General features: G+C 46.1%; 1 protein-coding gene across 14 annotated transcripts in view; it reads right to left on the minus strand.

Moving 5' to 3' along the window:
• Window positions 1-12567, minus strand: part of GRIA1 (glutamate ionotropic receptor AMPA type subunit 1) — a 289089-nt gene that overhangs the window by 91779 nt on the left and 184743 nt on the right. For all 14 annotated transcript variants that reach the window (XM_008518178.2, XM_070569172.1, XM_008518177.2 and 11 more), the window contains exon 8: window positions 7043-7147. In XM_008518178.2, coding sequence (XP_008516400.1) covers window positions 7043-7147 — 105 coding nt within the window. The remainder of the gene's footprint in view (window positions 1-7042; window positions 7148-12567) is intronic.

The raw sequence follows: 12567 nt of genomic DNA on the forward strand, positions 1-12567 counted from the left end.
AAATATGGGCCAGAGGAGGATGCTCCCTGGTTGCCGAGCAACATTCAATAAACTGCCCACTCACTTAGTAAACAATCACTTATTTACATGTGCTTATGATGTGTCAATATTGTAGGCACTGAGGATATAATAAAGAACACAACTATGGTCCCTGCTTTCAGAGAGCCGACATTTTAGTGGCAAGGAGGTGGAGAAGAGGGGAAGAAAGACAATGCATATCCAGACCAGGGGTCATCTTTGTAGGTCACACGGTCTCTGTTGCAGCTACTCCCCTCTGCCGTTACAGTGCGGAAGCAGCTAGAGACAATATACAAACAAACGAGGGGGGCTGTGTTCCAAAAAGACTTTACTCATGGACCCGAAATCTTAATTGCATATAATTTTCACATGCAGTGAAATAGTCATCTTGTAATTTATTTCAACCATCTAAAATGTAAAATCATTAGCTTATGGGCTGTACATAAACAGGCAGTGGGCTGAATTTGGCCCGCAAGCCGAAGTTTGCCAACTTCAATCTAGATCAATGAACCGATAAGAATATATCAGAGGGCTAAGCCTTAGGAAGAATATAAAAATGGGATAATGTGACTGTGCTGGGTGGGTGGGGGCTGCTTTAGAGAGTTTGGTCAGGGATGGCCTCTCCAACGTGACTTCACCTGCGCTGAGATCTGAAGGCCAAGAAGAAACATAGCACGTGAAAATACAGTGATAGAGATAACGAGCTAGAAAAAATGGAATAAGATTCGCTGATGCCAGAGGGAAGAAGCGTATAGAGTTCTGAAGGCCAAGCTAAGGAGTTACGTTACATTTTACCTGCAATAAAAAGCCAGTTAAAATTTTAAGCAGGGGAGCAATCTAACCTGATGTATATTTGAGAATTATTGTCCTGGCTCTTGTGGTGGAAAAATGGCCTTGTAGAGGGGTAAGAATGTGGATACCAGGACTAGTGACTGGTAAGTGGGCTACTGAATGGGTGGAGGCAAACATGAAAAGTGGCTTGGGCTCTGGGGTCAGCAGTGGAAACGGAGAGAAGTGGTTGGCTTGGAGCTACATCTTAGAGCTGTAACATGATTCTGTATGTCCAAAATCGGTGGCAAGGATTTGAAGAAAAACTTTCAAAGGACATACGGAATGGAGGGCTGTGAATTCTTTGGGTCTTTAGATTACTTTTGACCTCAACAGGACCTTGTGTCACTTTAGTCTTTCCTGCCCAGTCTTTCCTTTCCAGTTGTACACAGGATCGGGGTAACAAACTCAGGCCAGGGCAGGGAGATTCAAGCCAAACTGAATAAGAAGTAGATGCTGGTCCGAAAATGTCTACAGGATCAATGGTGATGGGTATAGATGGTTAAATCAACAATGCTGGTCCCTTGATGAAAGACCTTGGAGAATTTTCCCTATACTTCTCTCCCATTTATCAGAATTTATGATCTTCCCTGAATTTGACAAGGTATTTTATTTGTATTTGTTGTTGTCAGTGCTATCAAGTTGATTTCAGTTCCAAGTTACCCTGTGACAGCAGAGCAGAACCCCTCTCGGTCTTTTTGTGCCATCCTCTCACCTTCTGGTGTTATATCAGACAATATTCCACTGTTTTTCATGGCCAATTTTTTCTGAAGCGGGAGGCCAGGTCCTTCTTACTAGTCTGTCTTAGTCTGGGAGCTCCGCTGAAACCTGCCCTCCATGAGTGACCCTGCTGGTATTTGAAATAGCTGTGGCACAGCTTTCAGCATCACAGCAACACGCAGCCGTCATCGTATGACAGCTAATAGATGGGTGGTGTGGTTCCCTAACTGAGAAACGAACTCAGGCTGTGGTGGTGAGAGTGCCAAAACTTAACCACTAGTCCACCATGGCTGGCAATTTTATTCGGATAGAGATCCCTAAATCAATACCTCACAGTAAAGTGATATTTCTGAATGGGGTTTCCTGAGGATTTAGCTTTAGCAGAGCCAGTGACGATTCTGGCATTCGAAGCTCCTAAACTTACAATGGATGGGTTCTTAGAGCACACACATTTCAGTGGGATGTCAAATTAGACCCAGATACCTAGAGGGTGTGTTGGCACATCATTGGGCAGGCTATAGGCTTGAAGAGCAGGAGAGGGGTCCCTGAGGCCCCAAATGAAGAAGAAGCCGCTCTTCTTTATTACAGAGGTCACGTAAGGCCATGTATTGTTCACTGAAATCAGCACAACTAGGTCACCCTTGAATCTGAGAAATTACTTTGCTAGGAGGCTGATCGAGTAAAAGGCCTGAAGCCACAGATGTGGAGAAATTGATTTTGTGAAAGTCAGATCCCCTGTAAACAAAGGATGCTTAAGCTCACATTCTAAGAAAGGATTTAATCATTGGAAAGTAAGTTGAAAAACGGCCTTAGGATCTGAAAAATAAAGCACAAGCATTTGCTTGTGGATTTTAAGGTTACTCTGTTATTTCTGTTTGCTGATTTATCCATTCCACTGGCTTACACAGCCTGACTCACTCAAACTCAAGATGGACATAAAAATCCCTGTGGTCTAAAGAAGGGAGCTGAAACAAACCAACAGAAAATGGGCTGAGTGTCCACTGCACAGTAGGTGCCACTTTTGGGAATCCCTCACTACAGGCCATGGGGGGAGTAGGGGTTGTTTTGTGTAATTTGACAGCAGCCCTATGAGGGTATTGTCCTCCTCTTGGAGATGACGTAACTGAGGTCCAGAGTGGATAAATAACTTGTTCCAGGTCACACACCTTGTAAAGATTAAACTAGAGACTTAAATCCTGGCCTGCGTGCCTCCGAAGCCCAAACTTGTCACCACACTGCCAGCGTTTCTCCCCAAACCTCTCCGAGCGCCACGAACCCACAGGCTGGGGAGGAGGCTTTTCAACGGTGCAGACTCCTGAGCCTCATGTCTGTTCTCCAAAAGTAGGATGTCCAGCAGCTGGACTCAGGAATCTGTATTTTTAACAAGGCCTCCAGGCAATTCTTCTGTTCACTGAAGTCTAAGAACCACTAGTCTCGCCACAGTGCCTCCAACCCTGAGGAGACGTTCTCGAAGTGCAAGTCGTGAGGAGGCGAGGGGGCTTCCAAAATTTTCTGCGTAACAGTTTCGGTGACTCAGAGGGCTGAGACCCCTGGTCCAAGGAGTAGTCATTGGGGAAGGTAATGCCAAAGGGCAGTGGATCAACTGATGAAAGTCCCTAACTCCACATCCACTGAGGAAGCCAAAGTCCAGCCAGGAGAGGGACAATGGGATTGGGGAACGAGACTGGTAACAACGTTACCATAGGCATTGGCATCCAAGACGTCAGAGCTGAGAGGAACTAGGGGTTGCACAGCCCAACACTTCTCATTTGTTTTAAAGACCCTGAGAAGCTAAGAGACATGCTGACGGTCACCTAGCTGAGTGATGATAGGGCCAGAGCAGAAGCCTCTGACTTCTATTCTTGTTATATCACCACTGCATTCTCAATATATCCAGCCTACTGCTAGCATGTAGAAAAGAATCTGGCTTTATTTTAAACCACTCCTTTACCCTATAGGAAAACAAACTGGATCAACATCCTTTTTTTTTTTTTTTTTTTTTTTGCTGAGGAAGATTAGTCCTGAGCTAACATGTGTGCCAATCTTCCTTCACTTTATATGTGGGTTGCTGCCACAGCATGGCTGACGAGTGGTGTAGGTCTGTGCTGGGGATCAGAACCTGCAAACTCAGGCCACTGAAGTGGAGCATGCCGAACTTAACCACTACTCCATGGGGCCGGCCCCTCAACATCCATATTTTAATAGATGCTCATATGTAGTATAGAAATGCCAATGCATCCCACCAGGAAACAGCAATATTTATTTTCTCTGGGGGCAAAAGGCCATCCTGAGGATTCTCAGGGACAGCCCAGGTCCACAGTCAACAATTTTCTGTGTAGGAGCAACCTGCTTGCCTGCCCAAGGTCTCACATGAAAAGAGCTACAGCATTCATGTTTTCACCTAAGTGCAAGGGTGACACTACCACTTCTCGGCGTCTGAAAGGAAGATGGCCTGGGGAGGAGATCATGCGATTGGTGTCCCTTCTAAAGGCAGCAAAATTCTCCTAGCTCCCCTACCTCGGCAGACATTGGGAATGTCCCCCACTGTGTCACTCTGACCCGCTAAGCTGTCCCCCACTGTGTCACCCTGACCCACCCAGCTGTGGCAGTGGCTGCAGCAAGATGAATGTGGGCTAGAGAGACAGGAGCCCAAATTAAGGTCCCCTTTCAAACAGCTCACTGTGAGACCTTAGGCAGCCTACTGGGCCTCTTTGCCTCAGTTTATCTGTCTAGGAAAGGGAAGCTTTATCGCCAAGGCTGATATTCTTCACAACCACAATAAAGAACAAAATGCTTTGAAAGTGATAAACAAGCCATCCTGGTGCTTTCCAGACTTCAGTCATGTGCCGCCTCCTTCACATTTGCCATAGCTGTTAATAACCACTAACACAGGGAACACTCACTGCACAGAGACCAGGTGCCAGTGCAGACATGATATGTCTCCATCTAATACGTGTGGAAATTGAGGATTATAAGAGCTGAGTGACCCAGCAGACGTCTTCTCCAGCAGCAGGAATCAGAAGAATAGACGATAACAAAATTAAACTCAGACTTGGACTATTTCTGGGTGAGCATCACTCACAATAGATTTAGTCTCCAGAGAGAGTGCCCTTGTACCATCACCAATGCCAAAGCTTTGATAAAAAGTGGCTATGCTCCCAGTGTCTACATACATAGCCAAATAGGGTGCCATTGTTTGGTACCTGCTGAAAGTTAAGATAGATAGTGGGCCTGTAGCCCACTATATGCAGCTGATTCCTGAAGTGTGCCCAGTAGGAGGTGGGAAATGGGCCCTGGGTCCTCCAGTTGCTCACAGTCCAGGAAAGAGGATGGGATGTGTGCAAATAGCCCTGCAAGAAGGGAGAGTGTGATGACGTCCTGGTGGAGTCAAATGTTCTATGAAGACGAGAGGACGAGACATGGCTTCTATTGGGTGGGGAAGGCTTGATGACAGAGAGGACATTTAAACCTGGCCTTTGTGATAGGCAGAGCAGTGGATCCCTGAAGATGTTCATGCCCCAATCCCCCAGAACCTGTAAACATGTTACCTTACATGCAAAAGGGACATTGCAGATGTGGTTAAGGTAATAGACCTTGCAACGGGGAGATTATCTTGGATTATCTGGATGGAACCACCCTAATTACATGAGTCCTTAAAAGCAGAGGACCTTTCCTGGCCGTGGTCAGAGAGAAGATGTGAGAATGGAAGAAGGGTTAGAGAGATGCAATGTTGCTGGGTTTAAAGATGAGGAAGGATAACACGAGCCAAGGATACGGGTGGTCTCTAGGAGAAGGTGGAAAAGACAAAGGACCAGATTCTCCCCTGGAGGCTCCAGAAGGTACACAGCCCTGACAACACCTTGATTTTATCCCAGTGAGACCTGAGTCAGGCTTCTGACCTGCAGAACTGTAAGATGATAAATTTGTGTTGTTTCAAGCCACTGTTTGAGGTAATTTGTTACAGCACCAATAGGAAATGAATATAGCCTTAATGATTGGGATGAGTTGAGACAGATTGTGAAGTAGAGGGTGAGGTTGCAGACAAGAGAGCAGAGGGATGGGCTTGAGGGAGTTGAGGATAGAGCGCATAAGCACAGCTGTCCAGGAGAACTCGCTGTGATGATGGAAATGGTCTACGTCTGTGCTGTCTTGTGTGGTAGCCACTAGCCACATGTGGCTACTGAGCACTTGACATATGGCTAGTGCAACTGAGGGGCTGACTTTTAAATTTTAATTAATTTAAAATTAAATTTAAATAGCTATACATAGCTAGTGGCAACAGTATTTGATAGCACAGGCATAGAGAGCATTAAGTTTGAGAGATTAAGACTCAACCTTCAATGCGCCAGACACAGTACTTAGAACTTCTGCACATATTAGATCACTTAATCCTCTCAATGAACCTGCAAGATTGACATAATTATGGTGATCCCCATTTACCAGATGAGAGAACTAAGGCACAAGAGCCTAAATAACTTGTCCAGAATCACAGACTGGTGAGTGGTGAGGAGAGGATTCAGTTCCAGGATTCTAGAGCCAATGCTCTGTCCATGGAACCCTACTAGCTTTATACCATATATGCAACAACTCTTACCCACTACACTGAGCCACCCCAAGGAATTAGGAATGTGATGAAGGCCATGGACAATAAAATAGAGACTGCCATGAGCTATAACAAGAGAGGCCAGGGAAGTCTTCCCTGAGGACTGACATTTATCCTGAGTGCTGAAAGCTGAAGAGGAATTGGCCAGGCAAGAGAAGAGGATGGGGTAGAGGGAGCCCCAGGCAAAGGGAACATGTATGAAGGCTCTAAGGTGAGAAAGAACATAGTGTATTCAAGGAAGTGAAAGTTGATCAGAATGACTGCGGTGGAAAGAGGAAGGAAGTGAGTATCAAGGTCAAGTTCAGAGAAATTGGCAGAGGCCGGAGCACATAGGGTCTAGTAGAAATCTGAATGTTTTTTGCAAGGATTTGAATGTTATTCTAAAAATTTTAATATGTGTATATATAATAATACATACAAACACACATATATTTTCCACTCCTACTTCTATATGAAAAATGGAGTGGATGTGACCAGGTGTAGGTTAGGAGAAGACGGTAACTTCGTTAATAACCATCATTCTCAAGCTCTTGCTTCAGAATCCCTCAGGCACAGCAGTAGCATTTTATACGCACCCACTACTTTATATTTTCAGTATGCTTTCCCACCCCTTGGGTCTTCAAAGGCACCCTGAGACAAAGGCAGAGATTTTTATCTCCATTTTGCAGATGAGTGAATCAATTCTTACAGAAAGGAACTGACTTGCCCAAAGGCCCAGCTGGTTAGTGGCAGAGCTGAGTCTAGAATCCTCATTGCCTGAGACTTCAAAGAGATCCAGTCCAGGGAAGGTGGGCTCACAAGGCCCTCAGCTCTGGCCCAGGTCTCTGCTCAGGCCCCTCCTCCCTGCGGAATGGAAGCCAAGGGGACCTTCACCTTTCGGATGCCGTCATGCTTCATTTCAATGACATGGAGGGTGTAGTTGGTCCGGCGTCCTTTCTCATTGAACTGCACGTTTCCTGTCAGGCCTTCAAACCGCACCTGGAAAACAAAGCCACCTGGTGAACAATGGACTCAGAAGTTGCTCTTCACGTCTGTTTGCTTTTTCTGCTGACGTGAAAATCCAGAACCTGAGAATGTTCTATGGGATGAGGTCTTGGAGTAGCATCACTACTGAAAAACTCTCCACTCCTTTACCTGTAGCAGGCATCACTATTAGACCACAGGTCTCTTTGCTACTAAACTGAGATTCATCCCGAAAACCTTTTTCATCCATTGCTTTAGGTAAACAGAAATAACGGATCCAAGGAGATCCTAATAAGAGATCTCTGCGCCATTCCCAATCACACACCCGCGTCGGGACCGCCACCATGAGCACCACCACTCCTCAGACACACACCTTCAGATGAATAAACTAAGGAGGCCTCAAAGAAAAGGGACTGGCCTGCCAATCTGGTAGGTCAGGAGAAGACCGAGGACCAGAAGTGGCCCTATGATGCCTTGGGCTGTGCTTGAAGATGGTTTCTGAATCCTTTGTGAGACCAGGGAATAAAATACTTGGGAATCTAGAGACCTGGGATTGGGAGGCCTGAATTTTACCCCAGCTTTCCTCTGAAGAGCCAAGCGACCTTGGGCAAGTCACCTCTGTAAGCTTCCAGTTTCCAAAATTCCTGCCCCACCTCCCTTAAATGCCACAGCCAATGTGAAACTGCTGTGAAAACTTTCAAGCACCTAAGAAGAACCTTCATGTTAAGACCAGAGCATTCGGGCCTTTAAACAGGTCTCAGTTGGCTAAAACAAGCTTTGTGTTGGAACCCCAAAATAGGCTGCACGCAATTTCTTCTCCACAAATGAAACAGATGAAACTCTCAGGGCCTCAAACCGTCAAGCTCATAATAAAGGCCAAGTGGTCCACCTGGAGGATCCAAGACCTTTAAGGCCAAACCTGCTGCTCTGGAGGTGACCAGTAGATCTCACCCAAGTCCACTCTCATATTGGGGATGAGTCTGGCTGCGACTTATTGGTTCTGGTACAAGAAATCATGTTCTCTAATGGTGACTCAGCGTGTGTCCTCAGATCAGTCTGGGCTAGGGCCAGTGAGGTGAGTGTCTACCTGTAACCGATATGAACCCCGCCCTGTAACCCAACACTGGTTATTTCTCCCCTCTTCAAACAGCTTAAAAGGAAGCCTTGCAGGGTTTGATCTTTTTCTGACAGTGACCAGCTCCTCTGCCTTCAGAAGGCATAAGGATATCTGGAGAGTGTGTATATTTGAGAGAGAGAAAGTGTGTGTGTGTGTGCTCTCTGAGGCTGAGGCTGACCTTCTCACCACCTTCTGGTTTGAAGTCTCAGTGGGCAGGCCGTGACGGGCCCAGAGTGCCGAACAAATTATACAACAAGCTCTTCACTTTCCCAGACGAAATCCTCGCTCTGGAAAGGTCCAGGCTGGCTTTGCTTTTCAGAAAGAAAACAAAGCACAGATCCTGCTACAAAGAGTAATAAGAAGGGAGCAATTTCAATCCATCAGCAACTTCACCTTCTTCTCACCTTGGTCGTCTCTTGCTCAACTTTAGCTTTCCCGTTCGTTCAGGTTCAAGATAGGGTCGCTAAGTACCAGTTTAAGTGACTCATTTGGAAAAACAGAGTGGGATAGATGTGGAAATGGCTGGATGGTAGACTAATTTGCCCAAACAGAAAGAAGCATCATTAATGATCCAAATGAGCATTTAATTTTTGGCTCTAGTCTCAAGTTTTATACTAATTATCAGTATGGCATCTTACTATGGCAAATTGCATAATGCCTCTATGACTCAGTTTCCTCATTTGTTTAATGGGGCCAATTAGAGCTAATTATGTCTTAAGGTTGTTTTAAGGATTATATGAGATATTTTATGATCAATGCTTGGCCCATGGTGAGTAGTCAACAAATGCCAGATATTATTGTTACTAACAGTGATATTCATAGGACCATCACTTTTCAAGTGTTCTATGTTTATGAAGCACTTTCACGCATATTACTTCACCTCCACTTACAGGAGGCCCCTGAGGTATGCCATTTAGAGATTATGATCTTCACTTATATGGAAGAAACCACAACTCTGGGAGGCAAAGTGATTTTCTCAGGTGTCAGGGGCAAGCCTAAAATCCAGAGCCACTGATATATTCTGGATTTTAGGCTTTTTAGGATCTTCACTTAGGATTCCATGTGGCCTCTCAAACAGAGGCCAATGCTACTATGCTAGGCTCTGAGTGGACGACACAGAAATGTGCAAAGTAGTGTGTTCTCTGTGCCCACAACTGCCACCCACTATTCCAGCTGGGCATTCCCCAGTTCATGCTGTTACTCCTCATTGTGTGGCCATGGCCACGTCACTGAGCCTATTTCTTGGTTTCTTCTTCAAAGAACTAAAGTGCTTAGCGTATTGTCTGGGACATAAATGTTCAACGGGTAGTACATATTATTTAGACAGTGATGACGACGATGATAATTACTACTACTGTGCTGTGTAGAGTGGGTAGGAGGTTGGAAAATAAGAAGACAGAACATTGAAGCTTTGGGCCTGGTATGTTGTTGTCTCAGAGAAGGGGAATCTTTCAGCAGAAAGGAGGGTCTTGGCACTGTCACTTTTAGACGCCTTTCTCAGTCTCCAAAAAAAATCATCAGCAGCAAAGTTTTAGTGACCTGAGGGCCTTTGCATTGTCACAGTGTTTTCACCACACGTTGCTTATTTGACGTTCACAGAAACCCAGTGAGCAGCAAGAGCACAGGTTATTTTGCCCATTTTACAGACAGGTTTGAGATGCAGAGCTTGTGGCACTTGGGTTCAGGACTGACAGGAAGTCATTGAGAAGCCTGGGGCAGCTGAAGGCTCTCATTGTCTCATCGGGGAAGCCAAGACTTACACACTCAGATAAATCAAGTATGGTAAAGGAGAGGTCCCAGAACCGCCCTTCCATCACGGCAGAACAAGGAGACGTCAAGAGAATGGCTCAGCCTCAAACCATTTCTGTGGACAGTCAGGACTCAGAGCCAGAGAAAGAAGCTTCTCAGAAACATCTACTTTGGGCAAATCTGGAAGCTGCTGTCCTATCCTCCAGGGCTGAGCCGATGGGCTCTCATCCCTGCCACATGTTCTAGGAGTGACTGGGGTCTGACTGATGGACATCTGGAGTTTCTCCTTAGTTCCTGCCTCCCGGAACTTCGGTCACCATACCAAAGGTGTCTGCCAACTCCCTTCATGAAAGATGGAAAATTAACCTTGAGTTTTCTGTAAATAGTATTGGGTCCCAGCTCAGAGTCTGGTGCCCGTGGGATGCTGAAGCATAACTTTTCTTTCCTGCTGGTGCCGGGAGGCTGCTGGTTAGTGCTTCTACTGCTTGAGCAGTCGACACTGAGGACTTCTCCAACGCCATCCAGGGGAGAGACAGCGGAGTTGCTCTGGACCCAGGGCTTCTAGAACCTCTTTGTGGCCGCCGTCAGGTCAATCCATTCTCTTCGCTTCTCTCCTGAATGTTCACTGTGTGTAGGAAATCAAGGCCTTGGGCTAGGTCCCAGTGGACCATATTCTAGTTATTCCATCCAGGGCAAGTCTCAGGACCCCTCTGTGCTTCCACTTTCCCACCTGAACAATGGGAAGAATAATCGTGGCTCTAACTATCTCATGCAGTTGCCCTGAGGTTCAAAGAAGCTTTTACATTATCCTTTTTTTAAAAAAAAATTTGAGCTTTGTGACAAGGCATTGAGGGAGGCAGAGCCAAGAAGATTATGTCACATGGGAGCTAAGTAAATCAATGTCAGAATAGTTGAGCAATTAGTCCAAGATCCCCCAGATAGTGCTTGGTGGAGCCATGGATAGAACCCAGCTCTTCCCTTCCTAACCCCCTACCAGCCGAGCACGATGCTCACGTGTCCTCGCTTGCACTCTCACTCTAGTCTCCTGCTGGGCATCACTTACATCCCCACCCTGGCCCTCCAAAGCCTGATTCACTCTTTGCTCAAATTCACCCTCCCTTTAAGGTTTGCATGACCATCCATCTCAGTTTGCTTGGGTTAGTTCCAGTCTACATCTCTCGTTCTGGAATAATAGATAATCGCTCTCCCTTTCACTCTTAGATGTCCCAGTTTGCATGATAAATTATATAGTCACCCTATTTAAAGCCCTAGTCCATTCCTACAGGAAGCCTTGCTCATGCCCACATTCCTCAGTCACGGCATTCTGCTCTGACCATCCACAGCACCGAGAGCCTGGCTATGTTATTTAGCCCTTCATCCAAACTTTTATAGCTTTCCATGATTTTTATAGCTTTTTTATGATTTCCAGGAGCTGGTCTTCCCTTTGCAAGTGGGTCTTGAGTCCTGAAAGGACAGGACTGTGTCTTACAGCCCTATTGCCCGCCTTGCCCTAGACCTCATCTAGCAAAGTGCTGGGCATACCTTCACTTCGATATGCTTGATCATTGGCTGACATATTGCAGACACAAAGACTAAGAGGGGTGATCACCATTTAGGGCAGATATTCTTCACCTGAAGTCCTGGGATGGGCTTCCGGGATGTCCATGGTCCCCCTCAGTCCTCGTCATGCAAAAATATATGCATGTACAATGTGTACATTTTTCTGGGAAAAGAATCTGAAGATTTTTGTTTTTAATCCTGAAGGGGCCTATGACCCCCAAATGCCAAGAGACTGACTTGGGGAGCTGGGTTTTCTTTGCCAGCCAGAAGCCACCCTAATGCTGCCTCCTTCTGGAGTGCTGAGGGCTTCCAGGATGTGGGCTCATTCATATTCTGAATGGCTCCCTGGATGTCAGGCAGGGGGCAGGCAGGCGGCTGATTATCTTCACTCTGCTGCTGGGGAAATTACCAGCCTGGTGGCAGGGGTAGGGGTGCACAGATATTACCCAAGGCCATGTGCTGTTGAGGGCTGGGCCACCGCTCTTGAGTCTCCCCTGCTGGGCTGGGCCTTCGAGATTTCAGAGCAGAGCAGTGATGTACACAGAGTTAGGTAGCAAGGAGATGTGAGCTGGAGTCCCAGTTACACCACTAACTAACTATATAATTTTGGAAAATTTTTAAACATCTCCAAAACTCAGTTTCTCCTATTTATAAAAGCACAGTTAATAAAACTAGCTACCTGGGAGTGTTATATTGAGGTTATAATGAGATCGAACATGTCACGTATGTTCAGAACCCTGTACATACTAAGCCCTTAACACATCATAGCCGGTGTTACCATTATTTTTAGAATAACAAGCTTATTCCTCCAGGCTTAACTCACAGACACCCCAGCTCTGACACAAGCTGAACCAGAGGTCTCTTCCCAATGTGCCACCCAAAGGCCAGTGGTCAGGACAGCAGACACCTGAACTCCCAGCCCTGGGTTCCAAGGGTCACTGGGATTTACCCAGCCTATTGTGGGTGCACAGTTGCTCCCTAGTGGCGTGGCTATTTTAAGAGATGGGTC

The sequence above is a fragment of the Equus przewalskii genome, chromosome 13 (assembly GCF_037783145.1).
Source record: "Equus przewalskii isolate Varuska chromosome 13, EquPr2, whole genome shotgun sequence".
In the NCBI taxonomy this organism is placed as follows: domain Eukaryota; kingdom Metazoa; phylum Chordata; class Mammalia; order Perissodactyla; family Equidae; genus Equus; species Equus przewalskii.